This window comes from Geotrypetes seraphini, chromosome 11 (genome assembly GCF_902459505.1).
Source record: "Geotrypetes seraphini chromosome 11, aGeoSer1.1, whole genome shotgun sequence".
In the NCBI taxonomy this organism is placed as follows: domain Eukaryota; kingdom Metazoa; phylum Chordata; class Amphibia; order Gymnophiona; family Dermophiidae; genus Geotrypetes; species Geotrypetes seraphini.
The window spans coordinates 100,527,277-100,552,823 of record NC_047094.1 but is presented as its reverse complement, the minus strand read 5'-3'; the positions used below and the strand labels follow the sequence as shown (position 1 = coordinate 100,552,823).

At 43.3% G+C, this 25,547-nt stretch overlaps 2 protein-coding genes across 2 annotated transcripts in view; one reads left to right on the top strand and one right to left on the bottom strand.

The window, feature by feature from the left end:
* Positions 1-2,371, bottom strand: part of LOC117369307 (serine/threonine-protein phosphatase 4 regulatory subunit 1-like) — a 151,192-nt gene extending 148,821 nt beyond the window's left edge. The window contains exons 1-2 of the mRNA XM_033963709.1: positions 2,223-2,371; positions 2,045-2,089 (exon numbers count right to left, since the gene is read on the bottom strand). Of these exons, the coding sequence (XP_033819600.1) occupies positions 2,045-2,089; positions 2,223-2,232 (55 nt within the window). The 5' untranslated portion in view covers positions 2,233-2,371. The remainder of the gene's footprint in view (positions 1-2,044; positions 2,090-2,222) is intronic.
* A 136-nt stretch (positions 2,372-2,507) lies between these two features.
* The window catches only part of RAB22A (RAB22A, member RAS oncogene family), a 65,257-nt gene continuing 42,217 nt past the window's right edge, over positions 2,508-25,547 (top strand). The window contains exons 1-3 of the mRNA XM_033963712.1: positions 2,508-2,829; positions 4,431-4,510; positions 11,646-11,727. Coding sequence (XP_033819603.1) covers positions 2,794-2,829; positions 4,431-4,510; positions 11,646-11,727 — 198 coding nt within the window. The 5' untranslated portion in view covers positions 2,508-2,793. The remainder of the gene's footprint in view (positions 2,830-4,430; positions 4,511-11,645; positions 11,728-25,547) is intronic.

The following is a 25,547-nucleotide window of genomic DNA, read 5'->3' as shown; positions in this document are numbered from 1 at the left end:
TTGAAGGTATGAATAAACATGTGGATATTGAACCGGTTGATGTAGTGTATCTAGATTTTCAGAAAGCTTTTGTCAGCGAATCTTGAGAAAATTAAAAAGTCATGGGATAGGAGGCAATATTCTGTTATTGATTAGGAATTGGTTATTGGACAGGAAACAGAGGGTAGAGTAAGGTTAAATGGCCATTTTTCTTAATTGAGGAGGATGACTAGTGGCATGCTGCTATTTAAAATATTTACAAACGATCTGGAAATTGGAATGACAAAATGTTGCTATTAAATTTGCAGATGACAAAAAGTAGTAATAGTAACACCATCCCCCCTCCCTTTTACAAAACTGTAGCATGGTTTTTGGCGCCAGCTGCAGCAGTAACAGCTCCGACGCTCATAGGAATTCTATGAGCATCAGAGCTGTTATTGCCACAGCCAGTGCTAAAAACCATGCTACAGTTTTGTAAAAGTGTGTGTGTGCTTGGGGGGGGAAGTTGTTAAAACACATGCAGACTGTGAAAACTTGCAGGATGACCTTAGAAAATTGAAAGACTGGACATTGAAATAGCAGATGAAATTTAATGTGGACAAACGCAAAGTGATGAACATTGGGAAGAATAATCCAAATCAATTAGCTGATGCTAAAGCACACCTTACAACACTATGCTGACATTTTCTGCCCAGTGTGCAGCAGCAGCCAAAAAAGAAAATAGGATGCTAAGAATTACTAGGAAAGGAAGGATAAATAAGACCAAGATTATATAACTTATGGATCTGGAATGGCCAAGTTGTCAACCCCCACCCCCCCCCCCCCCCAATCTCCCTCTTACCTTCTTGTTCACCAAAACCTCCTCACTTCCTTGCTTATCTAATCTCATATGATCTCAACCATAATGTTAACCATAAATAAACCACAGACTCTTTATTGATGGTAATAACCAGGCCGCAGCTTTGTTTACTGGGACAATAAATAGACAAGCAATTAACAATTGTTTCTCCTCCTGAGCTACAAAACTTTGTAATCTTGGGTAAAAGTGAAGCGTGTTTTTTTCTTTCAAAACGTATAAAGACTAGGGAACACTCAATGAAATTAAATACCTTTAAAACAAATAGGAAATATTTTTTCATTCAACGGTTAATCTCTGGAACTCCTTGCCAAAGGAAGTGGTAACAGCAGTTTATTAATTTATTTAATGGACTTTATTAACTGCCTTTATGAAGAGATTCACCCAAGACAGTGTACAGCAAATTCAATGTAAAACTTGCAATTTTGTTAACAGTATAACAGTTATAAAAAGACCAGATATAACAAGTACTGTATCTGGTTTTTACAAAAGGTCTGTGGGGAAAAGCCACTGCTGGGATCAGTAGTATGGAATGCCTGGGTTTTCGCCAGGTACTTGTGACCTTGGCCACTGTTGGAAGCAGAATACTGGGCTAGGTGGACCATTGTTCTGACCTAGTATGGCTATTCTTAAGTTCTTTTGTAAAATACTTTATATTTTACATTTTCATTAACAAGTTTTCAGTTTTCGAGCAAATCAAATCCCAAAATTTACTTTGGCTGCCCTCCCTCCCCCAAACATGCTGCAGGTTTTATGTACTGTACATCTCTCTCTCTCTTCATATTGGGAACTTAGAGGTCAGCTTCTGATCTTTCATCACACAGCACTACGTGTTTTTCAAAACACGACACGAACTTGACTTCAAACACCCCGACTTGTTTATAAACATATATACTGCTAACATACAAAGAAAAGTGAACAAAAGCAGAAAACGCTGCAGACACTAACCTGGAAAGACATATTGTTTCATGTATGCACTCCCCCCCCCCCTCCTTAGTTCTCCAATGAATACTATTTACCTGTCCAAATAGAAAGCAAAACCAACACAGCGCAAATAAATCTTTCTTCTGCTCCGTTAATTAAAGAGCGGACCAAACGTCAACTGTACACAGAAAGGAGAACCAGAAGGAAAAGAAAAGGAGGGAGCACCTGACAGCCGAACAGGGCCTTTCGGGAAGGCAGATGTGAAGGAGGCAGAAAAGTACTCACAGTCATCCAGGTCATCTTGCAAATCGACGAAATAGAGAGGGATGTCTGGAATGGAGGCAAAGAACACAGGTTAGGACCAGGCTGAACGGACACACCCCCATCTCAGCCCCGCTCTCGTCTGTTTAACATGTCTTGAGAAGTTCCACCACCCCGTGAAAACGGGAATTAATTCACTTACCACCCGCCATCTTGGAGGTGACACCGGGGGGGGGGAGAGGAGGAGGAGCAGCCTCTTCCCCTCCCTCCGAACTTCCTGGAAGCGGACAAACCCACTGACCCTCTCCCCGCTTCCGGAGCTAATGAGAGAAGAATAAAAACGTGTGAAACGAACTGTCGGTGACTCCGAAGTGTGGGGGGTGGGGGGCGCGCGCGAGGCGGGAGGGCTTTGACAGGAGGCCGCGTTCCCGCGCGCGACGGGAGAGGGCTGGGAGGAGGGGAAGGGGCGAAAAAAAAAAAAAAAAAAAGATAAACAAAGAATGGGCGGCGCGTTGGTCACGTGATGCCGCGGTCGGCGCAAGATGGCGGCGGGTAGGCGGCGGTCGCTCTTGTTCCTGGAGATGTTTCGCCAGTAATCGCCTCCTCCTCCCCCCCACCACCACCCCCTTGAAAATTGCGGTTGCTGCTCGGGCGTTTGTTTCCAGGACTTGGAGCGGCGGCTGACGGGCGCTGACTTGGTGCTCTTCCCTACCCCCCCCCCTCCCCACCCCGGGAATGCCGCTGGCCCGGCGGCCGGCTCAGGCGCTCGCCCCATGGCTCTGAGGGAGCTGAAAGTTTGTCTGCTCGGGGTAAGGCGGCTTGGCCGTTTCCTTTTATTCGTTCTCTCTAGTGTCGCATTCGCGGTCCGCCTTGTACCACTCTTGTCATATAAGGGCCTGGAATCACTCTGTAAACATTGCTGGATTGGCCGTTCTCAGGATTCCTGGGCAAAAACAAAAAAACTTGCCGTTTAACTCGTCAGCTTTAGGGTAAACGAAAGTCTGAGCGCAGCCTTCGAGCTGCTGTGCTGTCAGTGGTGCGCTGACCTTATTTGGCAGGTCCCTGGCCGTGGACCTGGATCAACTGCTACTACTTCTTATTATTTCTATGGCGCTGAAAAGGCGTACGCAGCGCTGTACGTTTGAATAGACAATCCCTGCTTGGAAGAGCTTACAATCTAATTTAGGAAATGATACAGTGGGTATAGGTATCCGACAGCAGTGAGTGAGAGTTGAAAGTAGTTAAAAAAAAAAAAAAAAAAAGTGGGCCTTTAGCTTGGATTTGAACAGTGCCAGGGATGGAGCACGACGTATTGGTTCAGGCAGCCTGTTCCAGGCGTGCGGCGCCGCAAGAAAGAAGGGCCTTAGCTGTCCGATCAAGTATTGCTATGCTATGACATCAAAACTTTCTCGTAACCATAAGCCGTTTAGATCTAGGGGCTGACCTGATATAGAGGTAGGTCACAGGTTAAGTATCGTCGTAATTTGGGGTTTGGCATAGGATTAGGATACAGTATAGACATTTTGCTCTGTTCCTGTAGTCTTCAGTTCGTGCTCCTTATTAAACTTGTTTATAGCTTTGTGCCGTCCCTGTGCTTCTAATTGCATTGTTAAATTTTACTTCACATTTATATATCACTCTTCAAAAAGAAATTGTGAATGTTAACTATAAAATGGAAAATCTAGCTTTCTGGAGCAATGAATGGTTGATAAGGATTCTGTTTCTTGGGTTTCGTTTGTCTTGCACTTGGCCATTTATTGTTTTGTTTTGTTTTTTTTGGGGGGGTGTTAATGTCATTTTGTGATTTAGTTCATTATTGGTGGAATTGTCACTAATTAAATTTGAAGTACCCTGTTCTGTTGTAAATGTTTTGTATTTTAACTTTTTATTTATATACTGTTTTTTAGGATATATGGGATATACACCTGCATTGTAAATCTGGACTAAGTATTTATTGTACCTGTAAGACATTTGTTATAAAGTGTCATGGTTCAATATTGAGAATAAGGTGCTCAAATACACAATTGTTGAGAAAATATAATTGTTTTGTGATAGTGTGTGTGCCATGTTTCTAGAAAGCTAGCGGTACATAGGGCCCCTTTTATAAAGCTGTGGTAAGTCCTGATGCAGCTTATAGAAATTGAATGGGCTGTGTCACATTTACTGAGCAGGAATAACTACCATGGTTTTGCAAAAGGGGCCATTAACGCAGGAGCCTATAGTTTATATTAGACAATAAACAATCAGAAGTATATAACAAATCAAAGCTCCCTTTTGTGCTTTTCCATAAATATTATTTTTTCTTGATTTCTCTCTAAAATATTTTTGCACTGTTGTACTAAGTTTGGGGCTGGGGAAGTTGAACATGTTTGGATATATGATTTTACTGAGCCTCTGTGTTCTTTTTCAGGACACTGGTGTAGGCAAATCAAGTATTGTGTGGAGATTTGTAGAAGACAGTTTTGACCCCAACATCAATCCAACCATAGGGTAAGGAGTTAAATGTGTTTTATTTTAAGCTAGCATCATTTGGGGACCTTAGTTGCCACCATGCTTCTGTGTTTTGACACAAGTTCAGAACACGTGGTGAAATTAGTTAGCTTAGTTAGTAGTAGGGTTTTAAAAAAAGTTTGGATAATTTCCTAAAAGAGAAGTCTTTATTGAGATGGCTTGGGAAAATCCACTGCTTATTCCTAGGATAATCAGCATAAAATCTGTTTTACTACTTGGGACCTGGATGCTGGGCTTGATATACCTTCAGTCTTATATTCTTAATCAGCCAGTTTGATCAGCTTTTTCAAGTTTGGTTTGTCTGTGGATGCTTAAGCACTCAGGCAGTTATGCAAACTCACTGTTTCAAGGGAGGAGTAATCTGTTTTGAGTTTCACTTAACCTTTTGGAAGGTTGATGCCTAATCCTTTAAATTAGCTCATTAATAAAGAGTGATCCATTGCACAATGGCAACATTTCATGGCCAAATTTAAGCCACATGATTTCAGGATTTCTGAAAGAGTCCTGGTGCATGTCCTCTGGCTAAATGAGGACTGTTTAATCCAGTTTTCACAAGTTAGAAGGGGATAAAAGAGGAAAGAATCCCAGGGTACTTATGAATGAAGATTTACAGCGCTAGATGAAACCTTCGTTTTGATTGAACAAGATAATCAAAAGAACAGGAAGAAATGCCAGCTCAAAAATATTTGATCTAAAAGCATCAATGTTGCTTTCCAAATGTGTAAAAAACCAAAAACAATCAAGGAAAGCTTTAATCTGAGTCAGCAAATGTTCTGTTTTGTATTGGGGATTGTTTGGGGTGGGTTTTTTTTTTTTGGGGGGGGGCTTGGGGGGGTATGAATGACACATCAAAATGAGCAGTTTTGCATTCAGTTTGGCAAATGTAATTCTGAGTAGAGAATGACACGGTGGTTGTCCCGCCAAAACAGTGACCAAGAAAAAAGGTCACCATGAGATCAAGGACAAGGCCATTCACTGCCCCGTGGAGCGGTGAATGGTTAGCACGCGCTGTGAATGAGCATTCGATCTGGCAGCCCCCTCTCTCCTGCCGGCCGTCCAGCCATGCATCTCACTCCCTCCTTTTCCCTTACCTTTTCTTGTTGAAACTGGCGATTTCTATAAGGCTATGAGCTGTATTGCAGCCGGAGCCTTGAAGTTGCGTCGCGTTGCCTGCTGGAAAAGTCTCCTCTGACGCAACTTCCTGTTTCCGGTTGCACCGGAGGAGACTTTTCTAGCTTTCTAGCAGGCAACCCGACGCGACTTCAAGGCTCCGGCTGTAATACAGCGCATAGCCTTATACAAATTGCCAGTTTCGCCACAAGAGAAGGTAAGGGAAAGGGAGGGAGGGAAATGCACGGCTGGCCAGCGGGAGGGAGGTGCTGGACTGCGTGAAGGGTGCTGGGGGTGGGGGGATGGAGAGGAGAAGACGGGGATGGGGCGGTGAAGGGGACGGGGTGGTGAAGAGGATGGTGGTCCGGGGACAGAATTTTTCCCCGTGTCATTCTCTAATTCTGAGCACTTAGTTTAGCATGAATTAAAGAGAAGCTTTAAGCAATAGGAAAAAATAGAGGGTTCTTTATCTTTATAATGGAATAAAAAATTAGCTCTGTCTTGCATTTCTTAATTCTGCATTATAAATCTTTACCACTTTTTATCAAACCTAAGATTAAACATATTTTTACTCATCTATTAGCAATGCAGAGTTCTTTTTCTTATCAAATTTGGCAGCCTTGTATCATGTAATTTATTCCCCTACTTTGATTATGCTGTATTAGGGTGACTTTGATGGTATAGACATGATTGAAACATTCAAGATACTGAAGGGAATAGACTTGTAGATAAAGGCAAGTTGTTCACCCTCTCCAAGGTAGGGAGAACGAGAGGGCACTCTCTGAAGTTGAAAGGGAATAGATTTCGTACAAACATAAGGAAGTTCTTCTTCACCCAGAGAGTGGTAGAAAACTGGAACGCTCTTCCGGAGTCTGTTATAGGGGAATCCCTCCAGGGATTCAAGACAAAGTTGGACAAGTTTCTGCTAAACTGTAACGTACGCAGGTAAGACTGGACTCATTTAGAGCACTGGTCTTTGATGTAAGGGCCGCCATATGAGCGGACTGCTGGGCACGATGGACCACTGGTCTGACCCAGAAGCGGCAATTCTTATGTTCTTATATAGGCAATTATGTTAACATGCCTTTACTAATGAAAGCATAGTTAACCACATAATGGTGAGTGTAAAAGCTTCATCCTAAAGGCCATTTCAGTTTTGGCCTCTTGCTGAAATATAAGGGTCAATTGAAAAGTTTCTGGCCTAATCAAGAAAACATTTTTTGAGGGGAAATTGAAATTTATTTTCAACATAGTCTCCTTTTAACTCAATACCTTTGCTGCAACGTTTTTCCAGACATTTTATGCCTCCAATAAAATATGAAATATCTAAACTGGAAAAATAGCTATTTACAGGATCTGTGACCACAGAATCCAAAGATAATTTCTTCCCAGACAGCCATTTTTTCAGCTTTGGAAGCAGAAGTCGCACAAGACCAAATCCGGAATGTATGGTAGATGGGGAATTAATTTGAACCAGTTTATGCAATTTCACCATAACGATTATTGATGTGTGAGCCTGTGTGTTGTCCTAGTTGAAGATAACTTTTTTCTTTGCCAGATGAGGACATTTTGAGCTAAATTCTATAAACGGCGTCCTGATTGTAGGTGTCCTTCCACTGTCTAACCAGTCAATTAGGATGCACGTTTTTTTCAAAAACACCCTGAGGCCACTGTTGAGGGAGTAACATAGTAACATAGTAGATGACGGCAGATAAAGACCCGAATGGTCCATCCAGTCTGCCCAACCTGTTTCAATTAAAATTTTTTTTTTTTCTTCTTAGCTATTTCTGGGCGAGAATCCAAAGCTTTACCCGGTACTGTGCTTGGGTTCCAACTGCCAAAATCTCTGTTAAGACTTACTCCAGCCCATCTACACCCTCCCAGCCATTGAAGCCCTCCCCTGCCCATCCTCCTCCAAACGGCCATGCACAGACACAGACCGTACAAGTCTGCCCAGTAACTGGCCTAGTTCAATCTTTAATATTATTTTCTGATTCTAAATCTTCTGTGTTCATCCCACGCTTCTTTGAACTCAGTCACAGTTTTACTCTCCACCACCTCTCTCGGGAGCGCATTCCAGGCATCCACCACCCTCTCCGTAAAGTAGAATTTCCTAACATTGCCCCTGAATCTACCACCCCTCAACCTCAAATTATGTCCTCTGGTTTTACCATTTTCCTTTCTCTGGAAAAGATTTTGTTCTACGTTAATACCCTTTAAGTATTTGAACGTCTGAATCATATCTCCCCTGTCTCTCCTTTCCTCTAGGGTATACATATTCAGGGCTTCCAGTCTCTCCTCATATGTCTTCTGGCGCAAGCCTCCTATCATTTTCGTCGCCCTCCTCTGGACCGCCTCAAGTCTTCTTACGTCTTTCGCCAGATACGGTCTCCAAAACTGAACACAATACTCCAAGTGGGGCCTCACCAATGACCTGTACAGGGGCATCAACACCTTCTTCCTTCTACTGACTACGCCTCTCTTTATACAGCCCAGAATCCTTCTGGCAGCAGCCACTGCCTTGTCACACTGTTTTTTCGCCTTTAGATCTTCGGACACTATCACCCCAAGGTCCCTCTCCCCGTCCGTGCATATCAGCTTCTCTCCTCCCAGCATATATGGTTCCTTCCTATTATTAATCCCCAAATGCATTACTCTGCATTTCTTTGCATTGAATTTTAGTTGCCAGGCATTAGACCATTCCTCTAACTTTTGCAGATCCTTTTTCATATTTTCCACTCCCTCTTCGGTGTCTACTCTGTTACAAATCTTGGTATCATCTGCAAAAAGGCACACGAGGGAGATAAGTAGGGATGCTTAAGCTTGCCCAAGGCTATATGTGGATGTGGTTTCACCCAGAAGTGGCCTTAGGTGAGCTTAGGCGGCCCTAGGCATCTGAAATGTAGGCCACCAAAATGCTAGTATATATTTCAAATAGACATGACTGCTGAGCCGATCATGGCAAGGAAATCTCCCTACTGTGTTCAGTTTAGTGGCTGCAGCAGGAAACCCGTTCCCCCCCCCCCCCCAAAGTTGACTGGTGGAGGGATTCCCATTTCCTCCTGCCCAAAGCGCCCCCCCTCCCCCGAATGTCCGCAGCAGGAGGCATGCCCAATTCCTCCTGCTGCAATGGCGAACCCTCCTGACACAGTCCAGGACAGGAGGGATACCCACTCCCTCCTTCTGGAGTCCCCGAAGCCCCCCCCCAACTGTCCGCAGCAGGAGGAGTTCCCAATTACTCCTGCCGCAATGGCAAGCACTCCCAACACAGTCCAAGGCAGAGGCACACTCCCTCCTGCCGCCACCTCCTGAGGCATTCCCCAGCAGGAGCGCTGCCCACTCCCTCCTGCCGCTAGTCCCTTCATCCCCTAACCCCACCAAACACTCCCTGACTCTACCCCAACACTCTCCGACACCCCATCATCCCCTTGACACTCCACCCTGACACCCCCAAGATCCCTCTGCTACCCCTGTACCTTTATCTGATGGCCGGCAAGAGGGATGCCCAATTCCTCCTGCCGTCAGGCTCACCACTGCAAAATGCTGGGCCTTCCCCTTCCTGGTGCATTCTGGGATGTGCCAATTGGCTCAGATGCCTAAGGCCCTGCCCATAGGAGGAGCCTTATGCACCTGGGCCAACTAGAGTCTTAGGCCTTCTTCCCAGTGCATCCTGGGATGTACTGATTGGCCTAAGACTCCAATGGGAGGGGCTTTAGGTATCTTGCCAATCAGAGTCTTAGGCCACTCCCAGAACATCCCAGGATGCATTGGGAAGAAGGCCTAAGACTTCAGTTGGCTCAGGTGCTTAAGGCCCCTCCTATGGGCAGGGCCTTAAGCATCTGAGCCTTAGGCCCCTCCCCGGTGCATCCCAGAATACGCCAGGAAGGGGAAGGCCCGCCATTTTGCAATGGTGGGCTTGCTGGCAGGAGGAAGTAGGCATCCCTTTTGTCAGCCATCAGATAAAGGTATGGGGTGTTTGAGGGGCGGGAGGGTGGTGTTGGAGGTGTCTGGGAGGAGTTGAGGAGTGTTTGGTGGGGTTCAGAGGATGATGGGGTCAGCAGCAAGAGGGGGTAGGCATCCCTCTTTCCTTGGACTGTGTCGGGAGTGTTCGCTGTTGCAGTAGGAGGAAATGCGCACGCCTCCTGCTGCAGACAGTTGGGGGGTAGTTTTGGGGGTTCTGGCAGGAGAGAGTGGGCATCACTCCTGCCGACTTTGCAAGGGGGGGTGATGGGATGGGTTTCCTGCTGTGGCCGCTAAAATGATCACAGCAGGGAGATTCCCTTGCTGCGATTAGCTCAGTGGCAACGCGATTCTCTAACCAGCGCCTGTGACATGGATACCAGTTAGAGGATTGGAGTGGTTATAAGGGGTTAGGTGTCTGTCCATTAGTACAAACGCGATTCTCAAAATCCACTTAGGCGACTGCTGAGACCGAGCATCCTATACAGAATCGGGCCCTTTTTCTTGATTTCGGCACTTGGATGTTCTAAAAAGCCAGCAAGTATTTGCCATTAATGATTTTTCCTTTTTCCAGATAGTCAATAAAAATTATCCTGTGAAAATCTCAAGATGGTCACCATCACCTTCCCAGCCAATGAGCCATTTTCGCTTTCTTTGGAGTCGGTTCATCTGTTGTTGCCCATTGTTTGAATTGTTGTTTTGTCTCAGGACTCAAGAGTATGAGATGAATTCAAGACTCATCCAGTCACAAAATGCCGTAAAAAGTCATTCTCATTTCACTTAAAACGCTCATGGCACACTTATGAAATGGGTCATTCCATGTCAAATGGACCAGTACTGAAAACCACCCATGCTCGACCCCCTTGAAATCCAACCGAATTTTACACTAATTCTCTAGTGTGAGAAGAGCAGAGTGGCTGAGGGCTGGTGGTATGTGTGAGATCTTTCCTGTAATGACCAATCAGATTTCATGTTTCATTTTCCCAGAGAAAAGTTGAAACTGTATTGGTCTCTAATGGCAACTTTTTTGTGGAGATCTTCTTTTCTCCTGTTCTTATAAATAGGCCCTATCTAAGTATCATTGTTCATTTTCATTCAGTTTGTAAGAATGGCACACCGTCTGTCAAGAGGCCAGTCTTTATGAGATTAAAATATAACAAGCTCATGCTATATATGCCTTGGTCTGTATTCCAGTTGCAGTGAACTTTATGTATGTTGCCTAGTTAGTTACTGTTTAACAGTAAATGTCCATTTCAAAATCTCTGCTGCTCGGAGCTCCTTGGTTGAAATTTTTTTGATATAGGGAATATTTGGCATGGGGAGAGGAATGGGACTTGTATACTGCCTTTTTGTGATTACACATTCAAAGCAGTTTACATATTTACATTACATTGCATTACATTAGGGACTTCTATTCCGCCTATACCTTGTAGTTCAAGGCGGATTACAAAAGAACTAACTGGACATTTCCAGTGAAGTTACAACAATTTTGGGGTTTTGGTTTTTGTTTTTTTTTGTTACAAGGGAGGAGAGGTACCTGGATTAATTCTGGAAGAACTTGCAAATTGGATATTAAATTGACTGTATGTTACTGTGTGATATAACAAATAGATTACAGTTAGAGTACAAATAAGATTACGTTACATTTCAGGGATCTGAATACTTGGTTGGTGTTTTGGGGAGGAAGAGATTATTTAAGTGGAAGTTTTGGGGGAGAATTTATCTAGGAGGAGGGGGGAAGGGTTGGGTTAAGATATCTGGATAAATTTTTTGAAAAGTAGGGTTTTGATTTCTTTTCGAAAAGTCATTTCACATTAACCTGTTAGAGCTGTACTTCTTTTGTACTCATGGCAATGGAGGATTAGGTGACCTGCCGAGGGTCACAAGGAGCAGCAATGGGATTCAATCCCTCAACCTTAGGGTGCTGAAGGCAGCAGCTTTACCACTAGGCCACTCCTCACCTCCTAAGAAGTTGGGAAACACTGTTTGAGACCATTATATTGATTTTTTTGTTGTTGTTGTTGTGCCTTTTCTTTTTCTTTAGAGCATCTTTTATGACAAAGACTGTTCAGTATCAAAATGAATTGCATAAATTCCTCATCTGGGACACTGCTGGCCAGGAACGAGTAAGTAAATTTATTTTATTTTTATTTGATTTGATTACATTTACTATATCGCTGAAACCATACAGGACAGAACTAACCCCCTCTTCTTCTAAACCGCGCTGAATGGCCCTTGCTGCTCCCAACGCTCATAGAGTTCTTATGAGTGTCGGGAGCAGCGCGGGTCATTCAGCATGGCTCCTGGCGCTAAAACCGCTAGCGCGGTTTAGTAGAAGAGGCCCTAAGTGGCTTACAATCTAAAATTTTGGAAAAAAGAGGAAAAGAATGTCATCATGTAGATCAGAAAGAAGCATATCATTCACACAAGACTGGGCTAGTAGGAAATGATTCTGCATGGAATAACCTGAATGTGTCAAAACCCCAGGTTCTTCATGCTAAGTAGATGAGAAGGCTAGGCTGAATAGTCAGATCTTGAGGCTTGTTTGAAAATCTTACAGAATCCCAAAGCAAAAATTTAATTTTATGTGATCGAATTATTGGAATCTTTTGAAAGGAGCAGAATTCCTTACGCTATCAGCAGCTTAACTATCTTAATTTGTAAAAATGTGAGGCTTATTTTTTTTTTATAGTCGGATATACAAGATTTTTCAAGTGTAGGGTAAAACTAAGGGGTCCTTTTACAAAGGCGCGGTAGCGGTTTAATGCGCAGAATACCGTGTGTTAAACCGCCTGCCGCGCTAGTACCTAATGCCTCCATTGACGAGGCATTAGGATTTTAGGCTGCCGCGGGGGTTAGCGCGTGATGAAATGTCCGCGCTAACCTCCATAGCGCACCTTGATAAAAGGAGCCCTAAGAGAGGTACTTCAACATTCTGCATCTTAAACCAGACAGTACATTTACCGTATTTGCCGGCGTATAAGACGACTTTTCAGTACCTTAAAATCCTCCCCAAAGTCGGGGGTCGTCTTATACGCCGGGTACTGTTTACATCACAGTTGTTCAACCGCCGGTCCGCGGACCGGTGCCGGTCCGCAGAAAATTCCTGCCGGTCCGCATAGGACCGGCGAGATGGACCCGTTAAATTTTCTGCCCCGATGGTGTTTGCAGAAATCTTCTGTTCCTCCCAGCCTCGGGCGATCAAGACAGGCGGTCATTCCCTCTGTGAGTCTCGCCTATGCGGAAACAGGAAGTTGAAACAAAATAGGCGGGACTCAGAGAGGGAAGGTCCCGACGTTTGCAGCCTGTCTTGATCGCTGCCCCTGCTGAGTCGCCGAAGAGGGCCGCGGGGAAAGTGCAGGCAGAGAGAAGATGGTCAGCGTGCGCGGGGAGGTCAGCGTGTCGATTGGGGCCATCAGCAGTGTTTGTGCTGAGTCTGCCCACGTGCAGGATGCGGCGGGTAGGGGCCTCCGACTCGTCTTGGGCGGCTGGGCCTGCGGTGCAAAGCTGTTTTTGCCGGCTTGGGGTGGGGGGTCGCGAATCGGAAGAAGGGGTAGTCTTATACGGCGAGTATATAACAAACTCTATATTTTAACTGTAAAAGTTGGGGGGTCGTCTTATACGCCCAGTCGTCTTATACGCCGGCAAATACGGTACTTAAAAAGTATACAGTATGCCAGGGGTGCCCACACTTTTTGGGCTTGCGAGCTACTTTTTAAATGACCAAGTCACAATGATCTACCAACAATAAAATTTTAAAAAAACACAACGCACACTGTACGCATAGAAAATATTAATCATCATTCCTATTCCAGGGTTTTCAAAGAGGTCAAAGCAGATGACTCTATGCACTGTCACCTCAGTAACAACCATACAAAAGTAGACAAATACCCACCCCCTCCCTTTTTACTAAACCACGTTAGCAGTTTTTAGTGCAGGGAGCTGCGCTGAATGCCCAGCGCTGCTCTCGACACTCCTAGGCTCCCTGCGCTAAAAACCTCTATTGTGGTTTAGTAAAAGGGGACCATAGTGTAAAATATAGACAGCAGATATAAATTCAGACACATTTTGATCACAAAATTTAAAATAAAATCATTTTCCCTACCTTGTCTGGTGATTTCATGAGTCTCTGGTTGCACTTTCTTCTTCTGACTGTGCATACAATCTTTCTTCCCTTCTTTTAGCCTGTATGCTTCTTCTCCTCCAGACCTCATTTCTTCCCCCCAACTTTTCCTTCCTCTTCCCTGCCCTTTCTTTCTCTCTGCCTTCCTTTCTTTTTTTTCTGTTTCTCTTCTTTCCTTCTGTCTCCCTGCCTGCCCTTTTTCTTTCTTTCTCCCTGCCCTCCCCCAAGCCACTGCCACTGCCATTGCCATCGGGGACCAGGACCCAAACGCCACCAATAACAGGCCCCAAGCTCTCCCTGCTTCGGCCAACCAGCATTCCTCTCCCTGACGTCAATTCTGCCATCGGGAAGAGGAAGGCTGATCAGCCCAAGATCGCGATCGACCTATTAGGGGAAATGCTGCCGGGTCCTGCCTTCGCGGAAACAGAAAGTAGGCAGGACCCGGCAGGAAGAAGAACAAATGCTTGTCTCCCGCATTAGCCCGTAGCGAACGCTTGCTTCAGGGCTCTCAACATGTGCGCGCCGGCTTCCCTTCTCCCCTCCCCCCTCCCGGACATAACTTCCGGTTTCGGAGGGAAGAGAAGAGAAGCCGGCACGCACATGTTGAGAGCCCTGAAGCAAGCGTTCGCTACGGGCTAATGCGGGAGACAAGCATTTGTTCTTCTTCCTGCCGGGTCCTGCCTACTTTCTGTTTCCGCGAAGGCAGGACCCGGTTTTTTGTTCAGCAGCGGCAGATGACAGCTGGGCGGATCGCCCAGCTAAAAGGCCCTAGGGAGAAAGAAAACTGGAGAGGAAGGCTGATCGGCCCGTAGATCAGGACGGCAACACGAGTCTATCACAGAGCCCGGGATAGGCTCCGCGATCGACTCGCGTTGCCTTCCTGAGCTACTGGTCGATCGCGATCGACGCGTTGGGCACCCCTGCAGTATGCCATAGTCTGGAGTACCTCTCCTATCCTCATGGTAATGATTCCTGTGGATTTTCCTGTTAGTAAATGGCATACCAGTCTTCTCTCACCATAGCTTTTGTATGGAATTATGAAGTTGTTGCTTAAATTCATTTTTGAACAAATATTGTCACTTCATGGAATGATTTATTTTTAATGGTTAATTAGGCAGATATTCCTTTTATAGTTTTATTTTTTATCAATGTAGAATCTCGTCAATTAGTCAACTTTAAATCATGGTATAAATCTGATTTAAATCAAATCTATCCTAGTATGTATTAAGTAGTTCAAAATGCTATCTGTGAAATATTTAGGGGTCCTTTTACTAAGGCGCGCTAGCCGATTTAGCGCACGCTAAACGCTAATGGATTTGTTAGCATGCGCTAATATTTAGCGCACACTAAATCAGCTAGCACGCCTTATTAAAAGAGGGGGTTAGTATTTAATTTTAATAACATAGCTCAGGACCCATTTTATAAAGCCATGGTAATGATGCTGCTGTTGTAAATGCACTGAAGCTCATTTACTATGCAACATTGCTACCACGTCTTTGTAAAAGGGCACTTTAGTACTGCTTAAGGTGAATGGCAATAAAATGAATAAAACCCCCTGTAATTAGACTGACATTGTAATTGTAGTTTAGCTAATGACAACTCTACCTCATTTCTTTTTAAATTTTATTATTTTTATTTTTTTTATATTCTTTATTCATTTTTAAAACTTACAATTAAGTGTGATATAAGATGAAAACAATTTTACACTTTAGTATCACTTAATATTCCATCAAAGTCTCATTCAGATCAAATATCCTTCCCTCCCATATCCCCAACATTGTCTTTAAACATAAGAAAACATAAAGTTCCCCCCCCCCCCCCACTTGGACGTGTATGTTCAAAAAGAAAAAAACTAATATTCATTCTTTACAATATTTTGTTAATGGCTCCCAAACATCCTGAAATTTCTTAAAATTCCCCTATTGTAAGGCTATTACCCGTTCCATTTTAAAGATGTGACATAAAGAATTCCACCAAAAACTGTAATTCAGCCGGTCCCAATTTTTCCAGTTTTTCATAACATGCTGTATGGCAACCCCTGTCATAATGAGCAAAAGTTAACTACCTCATTTCTAATAAATTCTCACATTGCCTCAATCACATCCTCCCACTAATTGCTTGCCTGACAAGTTGAGCTTTTAACTTTTTTTTTTTAAGTAACCAATTCTGAATCTGATGTAATTTTGTGGGAGTTCAACATCTAGCTTTCATCGTTTTTCAAACAATATATAGAAGTATTGTAGCTTTAAACTGTATTAGATAGCTCTGTTAAATAGGTTTGAAATTGTATTTCATATTGGTAAAATACAGGAAATAGGCATTGGCTTTTGCATGTGTTGCTTTTAAGTTCAGGCTCTCTGTGGCTTGCCTGAGCAGTGGTTGGAGGTATGTGTGCATGCTGCTACATACCCTTTTCCTGCAGTAACCTTTCTAAGCAACCTGAGGCTATAGTGTGTGATGTTCAGAGAAAAAAATTGTAAGCATGAGTCAGGCCACATAATTAACCACACACCCTACCCTGTCTCCTACCTGTTTGTTTCAGCACTGGAGAATAGTAGATCTTGCTTAGGTAGATCAGAAAGTTGATAGCACTCCCTGTATAACTATAGATGGAAATTCTAGGGAGACCGGCCATGAAGACCCTCATTATTTCACTTTTAATTCATAAACTCTTTTATTCTGTTAAAGTTGCTCTTCTGCAGTTGTCTTAACCCTTATGTCTCATAAGCATTGCCATATTGTGACAGACTGAAGGTCAATGAATCCCAGTATCCTGTTTCCAACAGTGACCAAACCCAGGTCCATGGACCATGATCCTTACTCTTTAATCACATAATTTAATTTTAATTTAACACATTTATATTTCATCAAGTTATAAGATCTAAGTAGATTACAAAATTAAAAAATAAAGAACAAAGGAACAACCTCCTTACAAAATATTAATACAATATATAAATATACAATGTAGATAAAACCAGTTGTTATAATACCGAAAATAAAAAATAACCCTATCCTTCAGCCTCGGTTATTAAAACACAAAGACACCCAAATAATCCCTTCTAAGAGGGAGTCATTTGGTAAAGAGGTTGCGATTTCATAAATTGCCTTTGTGTGGATACACAAATATACAAAAAAATCCCCCAAAAAGGTACTGTTGAAGATACTTGTAAAGAGACCACAAAAAAGCAGTTAATCAACAGGGTCCTAAAGGGGGACAATTATACTTAAATAAGCACCTGAGCAACACTATAAATGCAGTTATCAATAAGTAAATTTAGAAAGTGAAACGGGGTGTCCTCAGTATGTAAAGTCAGCAAAAGGAGAACAAACTCCAGCACTTAACAATAAAACACAGGTTAACCGACCTGTGCCTGCACACCATCACTGGACACCGCCAGTGTGCTCAAAGTAATTAATGAATTATAAATAACTTAACTTGTGATTTAAATACATTTGTTAATCACACAAGTGCTTAGGAAAAGCAGGAAGCCCACTAGAAGAACACCCAAAAGCCAACTCCAAATAAAAAGTAGACTCAGACTTAACTTGCTCGTATATCCGTTGGTCTGTAATCAAAGCAGGAAGGTAACATTGTAAAAACATAAGAAGTTGCCTCCGCTGAGTCAGACCAGAGGTCCATCCTGCCCAGCGGTCCGCTCCCGCGGCGGCCCATCAGGCCTAATTGCCTGAACAGTGTCTGACTAATTTTGTAACTGCCTCTAATCTTCTAATCCTATCCCTATTACCTACCTCTACTCCTATCTGTACCCCTCAATCCCTTTGTCCTCCAGGTACCTGTCCAGACCCTCTTTGAAGCCCTGTAGCGTGCTTCTGCTTATCACATCCTCCGGTAGCGCGTTCCATGTATCCACCACCCTCTGAGTGAAAAAGAACTTCCTGGCGTTTGTTCTAAACCTTTCCCCTTTTAATTTCTCTGAGTGCCCCCTTGTACTTGTGGTTCCCCATAATTTGAAAAATCTGTCCCTGTCTACTCTTTCTATGCCCTTCATGATTTTGAAGGTTTCTATCATGTCTCCTCTAAGTCTCCGCTTTTCCAGGGAGAAAAGCCCCAGCTTCTTCAGTCTGTCAGTATATGAGAGGTCTTCCATACCCTTTATTAGCTTAGTTGCTCTTCTCTGGACTCTCTCAAGTACCGCCATGTCCTTCTTGAGATACGGCGACCAGTACTGGACACAGTACTCCAGGTGCGGGCGCACCATTGCACGATACAGTGGCAGGATGACTTCCTTCGTCCTGGTCGTGATACCCTTCTTAATGATACCCAGCATTCTGTTTGCCTTCCTTGAGGCCGTGGCGCACTGCGCCAACGCCTTCAATGATGTGTCTACCATCACTCCCAGGTCTCTTTCAAGATTACTCACCCCTAGCGGTGATCCCCCCATTTTGTAAGTGAACATCGGGTTCTTTTTCCCTACATGCATGACCTTGCATTTCCCTATGTTGAAGCTCATTTGCCACTTTTTGGCCCACACTTCCAGCGTTGTCAGATCTTTTTGGAGGTCTTCGCAGTCCTCCATGGTTTTGACCCTGCTGTATAGTTTAGTGTCATCCGCAAATTTAATAACCTCACATTTTGTTCCTGCCTCCAGGTCGTTAATAAATATATTGAACAGGAGCGGTCTCAGCACCGACCCCTGCGGAACTCCGCTCGTGACCCATTGCCAGTGTGAGTAATGGCCCTTTATTCCAACCCTCTGTTTCCTGTCCGCCAGCCAGTTTTTGAACCATCGGTGGACCTCCCCTTGCACCCCGTGGTTCCATAGCTTCCTTAGCAGTCTTTCATATGTGGTACCTTGTCGAAGGCTTTTTGGAAGTCAAGGTAAATGATGTCTATAGATTCCCCTTTATCCACCTGGCTGCTTACCCCCTCAAAGAAGTATAATAAGTTAGTGAGGCATGACCTGCCCTTGCAGAAGCCGTGCTGGCTCGGCTTTAGCTGCCCAGTGTTTTCGATATGGTCCCAGATGCAGTCTTTAATTAGCGCTTCCATCATCTTTCCCGGGACCGAGGTCAAGCTCTTCGGCCTGTAGTTTCCTGGGTCTCCCCTTGAGCCTTTCTTGAAGATGGGCGTGACATTTGCTATTTTCCAGTCTACCGGAATTTCTCCAGTTTTTAAGGATAGGTTGCATATTTGTCTAAGTGGCTCAGTATTTCGTTCCTTAGTTCCTTGAGTACCCTTGGGTGAATGCCGTCCGGACCTGGCGATTTGTCGCTCTTTAGCCTGTCTATCTGCATAAGGACATTCATTTTGCTCACCTCTAGTTGGACCAGATTTTCATCCTGATCTCCTTTTACGATCTCCTCGGGTTCCGGAATGTTGGTTGTGTCCTCCCTCGTGAAGACTGAAGTGAAGAACTCATTTAGCCTGTCAGCTATCTCCTTTTCCTCTTTTACCACTCCCTTTCTGTCTCCATCATCCAAGGGTCCCACTTTCTCCCTTACTGGTTGCTTCCCCTTGACGTACCTGAAGAATGATTTGAAGTTTGTTGCTTCCCCCGCCAGTCTCTCTTCATATTCTCTTTTTGCTTTCCTAACCACTCGGTGACACTCCTTTTGGTGTTTTTTGTGCTCAGGTGCTTGTTTAAGCAGGGATGTTCCCCCTTTAGGAACCTATTGACTCTACTTGCTTTTTTGGGGTCTCTTTGTGTGGATACAATCAAAGCTGTCACAGCCCCTTGGCCTCTTGATTTTTGTAAAGGTAGCACCTCACTGGACTCAGATACTTCAGAAAACAAGACCATTTAGTAGCACTAAGCAATTTGCCATCCTCAAGTATTTAGAAAACAATGCCAGATTTTTGCCAGATTTTATTTGCAAAGAGGCCTTTATCTGAGCATACACTGCACTCTGAACTGCAGTATCACTAGTTCCCCAGAGTCCCTAAAGTTCAAATGCAATTTTATAGCAGCTGGTTTGCTAACGGTGCATAGCACTGAAATATACAAAAGAAGTTCTTTTTACTTCTAAGGAAGATTTCCTGATGCCATAAAATTTGAAGTGATGCTTTGCAGTTAGCAAGTTACTTTAAACAGGCTGGTCGCAGAAGAATATGGAGTGCTAAAGGAGGACAAAGCCATTGCCGATAAACTGAACACTTTTTTGCATCTGTATTTACCGAAGAGGATATACACAACATACCGGAAGCTGACAGGCTATATGCAGGAAACGAAGACGGGAAACTGACAGGGTTGACCGGTCAGTCTAGAAGAGGTATGCAGGCAGAATGATAGGCTTAAAAACGATAAATCCCCGGGACCGGATGGCATCCATCCAAGGGTAATCAAGGAACTGGAAGGGGCTATAGCTAAACTGCTTCAACTAATAGCCAATCTGTCAATCAAATCGGGAAGGATTCTGGAAGACTGGAAGGTGGCGAATATTACGCCGATCTTCAAGAAAGATTTGAGGGGAGATCTGGGAAACTAAAGACCGGTGAGTCTGACCTCGGTACCGGGAAAGATGGTAGAGGCACTGATAAAGGATCGCATCATTGGTCACCTTGACAGACACAATCTGATGAGGACCAGCCAGCACGGCTTCAGCAAAGGAAGATCTTGCTTGACGAACTTACTGCACTTCTTCGAGGGAGTAAACAGGCAGATAGACAAGGGTGACCAGGTCAACATTATATTTCTAGATTTTCAGAAGGCGTTTGACAAGGTTCCGCATGAACGACTATATATATATTTTTTTTAATTCTTTATTCAGTTTTAACTCTTGCAACAAGTGTACAATATTCAATCAGATAATTCGTACAAATCACTTGACATTCTAACAATGAACGACTATTTTGAAAAATTGTGAGCTATGTAATCGAGGGTGAAATACTCATGTGGATTAAAAATTGGCTGGCGGATAGGAAACAGAGAGTGGGGATAAATGGACAATACTTGGACTGGAAAAGCATCATGAGTGGAGTGCTGCAGGGTTTGGTGCTTGGACCTGAGCTCTTCAATATATTTATAAACGACCTGGAAATTGGTACGGCGAGTGAGGTGATTTAAATTTGCAGTCGATAAAAAGCTATTCAGAATAGTGAAGATGCAGGAGGATTGCGAAGACCTGCAACGTGATGTAAACACTCGAGAAATGGGCCACAACATGGCAAATGAGGTTTAACATGGATAAGTGTAAGGTGATGCATGTCGGTAACAAAAATCTTATACACAAACACAGGATGTCCAGTGTGGTACTTGGAGAGACCCCCCAGGAAAGAGACTTGGGAGTACTGATCAACAAACAAGTCGATGAAGCTGTCCGCGCAATGTGCGACGGCGGCAAAAAGGGTGAACAGAATGCTAGGAATCATTAAGAAGGGGATCATGAACAGATCGGAGAAGGTTATCATACCGCTGTACTGGGCCATTGTATGCCCTCACCTGGCATACTGCATCCAGCACTGGTCACTGTACATGAAGAAGGACACAGTGCTACTCGAAAGGGTCCAGAGAAGTGCTACTAAAATGGTTAAGGGGCTGGAAGAGTTGCCGTACAGTGAGAGACTAGAGAAACTGGGCCTCGTCTCCCTTGAAAAGAGGAGACTGAGAGGGAACATGATCGAAACATTCAAGATAATGAAAGGAATATACAGTAGATAAAGACAGGTTGTTCACCCTCTCCAAGGTAGAGAGAATGAGGGCACTCTCTAAAGTTAAAAGATTCCGTACAAACATAAGGAAGTTCTTCTTCATCCAGAGAGTGGTAGAAAACTGGAACGGTCTTCCGGAGGCTGTTATAGGGGATACACCCTCCAAGGATTCAAGACAAAGTTAGAAAAGTTCCTTCTGAACCGGAATGTACGCAGGTAAGGCTAGTCTCAGTTCGCTGCGTGAGCAGACTGTTGGCACGATGGACCACTGGTCTGACCCAGCAGCAGCAATTCTTATGTTCTTATGAGTAATGAGCAAGCTGACAGTGCATACCATAGCTTTTGGAAAACTCTCTCTTAATAGTATAAATATGATCATGGAGGTTAGGGCTCTTCAGCTTGGAAAAGAAATGGCTGAGGGGAGATATGATAGAGGTCTATAAAATACTGAGTGGAGTGGAAAAGGTAGACATGAATCACTTCTTCACTCTTTCCAAAAATACAAGGACTAGGGGACATGCAATGAATCTACTAAGTAGCAAATTTAAAACAAATCAGAAAAAATATTTCTTCACTCAGTGTGTAATTAAACTTGAATTTGTAGCCAGAGAATGTGATAAAAGCAGTTAGCTTAGCAAGGTTTAAAAGTGGTTTGGATAGTTTCCTAAAAGAAAACGACATAAGCCATTAAGGCGGACTTGGGAGAACCCACTGCTTATTTTTAGGATGAGCAGCATGAAATCTGTTTTACATGGGATCTTATCAGGTACTTGGACCTGGATTGGTCACTGTTGGAAACAGGATACAGGATTTGATTTTGTACCTGGGGCAATGGAGGATTAATTGACTTGCCCAGAGTCGCAAAAAGCTGCAGTGAGACTTGAACCCAGTTCTCCTAGTTCTTGGTCCTTTGTACTAACTATTAGACTACATATAAGATGAAGAGAACTTAAGTATATCTAGTCCCAGTTTTGGAAAAACAGTAGTTTGGGGAAAGTAACTGGGAATGTGTTAACCCTTTCAGGACCATAAGGCCAATTTTTGTGGTTTTGACGACATTTTTATGGTAAAAAGGGCTTGCAGATGCCAAAAAATTGATTTTTTTTTGTGAAATATCATTATTTTTTTTTTTTAAAAATCACACTTCTGGCTTATGGACAGTGTGGCAAGTGAATCTTCTCGTCAATCTGGCAACGACGCTAATGAATGAATGTCGGAACCAGTTTGTTTACATAAAGGCAGTATCATATGGAATCCGTACATATCAAATTTAGAACTGTAGACTATCCCAATCAAAATTTATAGGATTTTAAAGTTATGGGACAAATATGTCCCTTGGTCCTGAAAGGGTTAACCAGTTAATATTGTTATTTAATTCATTGTTTCTTTAGATAATATTATTGCGAGTCCTCTATTCCTCAAACCTAGCCCCTTATCCCCATTGCTGTTTTATTTTTAAGACAGCAATACACTTCTCTTCCCAAGACAATATTTTATGTTTAATTATGACTGACTAAATGTTCCAACAGTATCATAATTTTCTGGTCTGATGCTCATCTGACATTCCCATTAGGCTTTGTGTGGTTATTGCTCTGCCTTCTTAAGTTTAGATTAATTTATTCATCACAGTATCATGTTGACGATAGATTACTGGATTACTGAACTTTTATTCCTCCTTTTTTTCTTGTACATTCACAAGGCAGCCACATATTTTCTGTGAACTCCTGACAAAAGCACCGGCCCATGTCAAATCTTGTTGCCATTTATTAAGATTTATGGGGTTTCAATAATTTGTTTTCTATATATTGTTTCACAATTAAGATCAGTGCTGGCTCATCTTTCTGCTCATTCCCACTGTGTTTGTCTTCTGCTTTGGTATCCTATGGGATCCTCTCTTGTTTTTTCTCTTTTTTTGTGGACTTCATAATTAAGACAGAACAAATATTCTAATAGTGTCATGATTTCCTCATCTGGTGCTCATATGGCATTCCTGTTGAGCCTTTGTGGTTTTTGCTGTCCCTTCTAAGACTTTCTTCAGTGGAAGAGTTTAAGTCAAAGAGCCAAACTATTCTGCAGAGATTCTGCTGAAATCTTCATAACGTTTCTGGTAACATCTGTTTATTAAGAGAGAAAAAATGCATTTTATCTGCTCCAATGACTTCTGGGTGGAAAAAGCTTATACAACTGTAGTAGTCAGGAAATCAGAGTAACAGCAGATCAGTAAGTGGAGTTTGAATTGAGCCCAAAATAAATAGACCTCAGAAACCCAGGTTGCTAAGCAGTTCAAATAGTGGTTTACCAAATAGGTTTTCATTTACATTCTAGACACTTCCTTCACACAATAAATATGCCAGCCTCACAAGCCAAGTTTGTGCAGTTCCCAAGGTTTTTACATTTTCTATTCATTTTTGTATCATGGTTTGTATGTGGAAAAAAATTGGAATGAAGTGGATTTTTTTAAATTCAACTCGAGTATTACATTTTAAAACACTCCTTAAACTGGGGCTTGATTCATCAGCATGGTAACACAGCTGCATCATTCGGTAGTACTGCCCAGTTTTCAACAGATTTTCTGTTGCAAAGGCATAAGACTCTGTACTGAAGCTGTTGTCCTCCTTTAGTCACAAACTTTGCAGAAGGGTGTCGCTCATATCTTTCAACTCCTCCCCTTCAGGGGAGAATAACTCCCTCTTCAGTTTTTCCTTCTGCAAGCGAACTGAGAAGGCGTGTTTTGATCTGCTCTGCTTCATTTTATTATTTTCGGGTATTCTTGTTTGCCATTTTCTGTGTGGCTTTGATGCCCAGAGGTCCCCTTCTTGGGGCTACTCCACTGGGGAAAACATGTGGGCCATGAGATCGGGCTGCAGTTCACAGGCCAATCTCATAGAATACCTGTGGGGCTAACCTGCTTTGTGATCCATAGTGGTCATAGTCTCTGTGAGACGACTCTCAAAATTCCAGGCCCTCTCATACAGAGAGCCCTTCCTCAGGTTTACAGAGGTTGGTGTTTCACTGTGAATGGTACCTTCCTTCCTTCCAAAGGTGGTCACAGCTTTTCACTTCAACCAAGAGAATTGTTTGCCCGCTTTTCACCCTATGGGTTCAACTGAACAGGACAGGATTCTGCAGAGGCTGGAGATGCAAAGAGATCTCTTTTACTACCTGGAAAGGACCAATGATTCATGTCTATCTGACCATCTTTTTGTTCTGACCAGTCAATCAAGAAGAGGCAGGCTAGATTCCAAGGCTTCGATTGCTAAATGGATTTGCATGGCAATTTCTTCTTCCTGCATTACCTGCAGCAAACTGCAACCTCTCACTCTCAAAGCGCATTTGACCAGAGCTGTGTCCACCTCCTGGGCAGAGTCTCGGGCTGTTCCACCTGATGAAATCTGTAGAACAGCTACTTGGTTTACGCTCCATATGTTTACAAGGTCTACAGATTTTTAAGTGGTGGCTCAAGAGGATGCTGCGAGCAGGATCATCTGTCCTTTAGACATCTGGCACTGCTTTGGTACGTCAGCTTCTTTTGTCTTTGCAACAGGATGGAAGATTAGGTTCTTGCCTTGGTAATCTTCTTTCTGTTATAAGACATAGGATTCTATATAGCCCGCCATGTGCAGATCTACAGTTCACCTGTTTGCTGCCTCGGACGTTGCAGGGGTCCTTCTTGGGATGTCTCCTGTCATTTGGATGAACATTTAAAAAAAGAGTAAAGAGTTTATTAAGAGCGACACTATTTATATTTAACTTTGGGTTTTCTTATGCAATAGTGCTAGTTGCACACAGCCGGTTGGATCCTAGATACTGCTAAGTTGCAAGTTCATGTTGATTATTCTTTTTCATGAGTTACAGAGCAGCTATGTACTTCCCGCTCCATATTTGCGGTGATAGGGGAACAGCATAGCAGCGAATACAGAAAAACTGTGAATAACTTTTCATATGTTTGCGGTTTTTCTGTTTAAAAAACCTAGAAAAGACACAAAATTGTGAATAACCTGACCTATTCCTGTAAAGAAAGTGCAGCGATTTTTCTCTGTGCATCGCTGGGAGGATCAATTTTCTCTGCATCACTGGGAGCAGCAATTTCCTGTGATGTAAATTGGGGGCGGAGCCTGTGAATAAAAAAACGTGAATAACCGAAACCACGGTTAATGAAACCGCGAATACAGAGGGGGAAGTGTATGTTATCTTTGGGGAAGTTCCCCATTCCC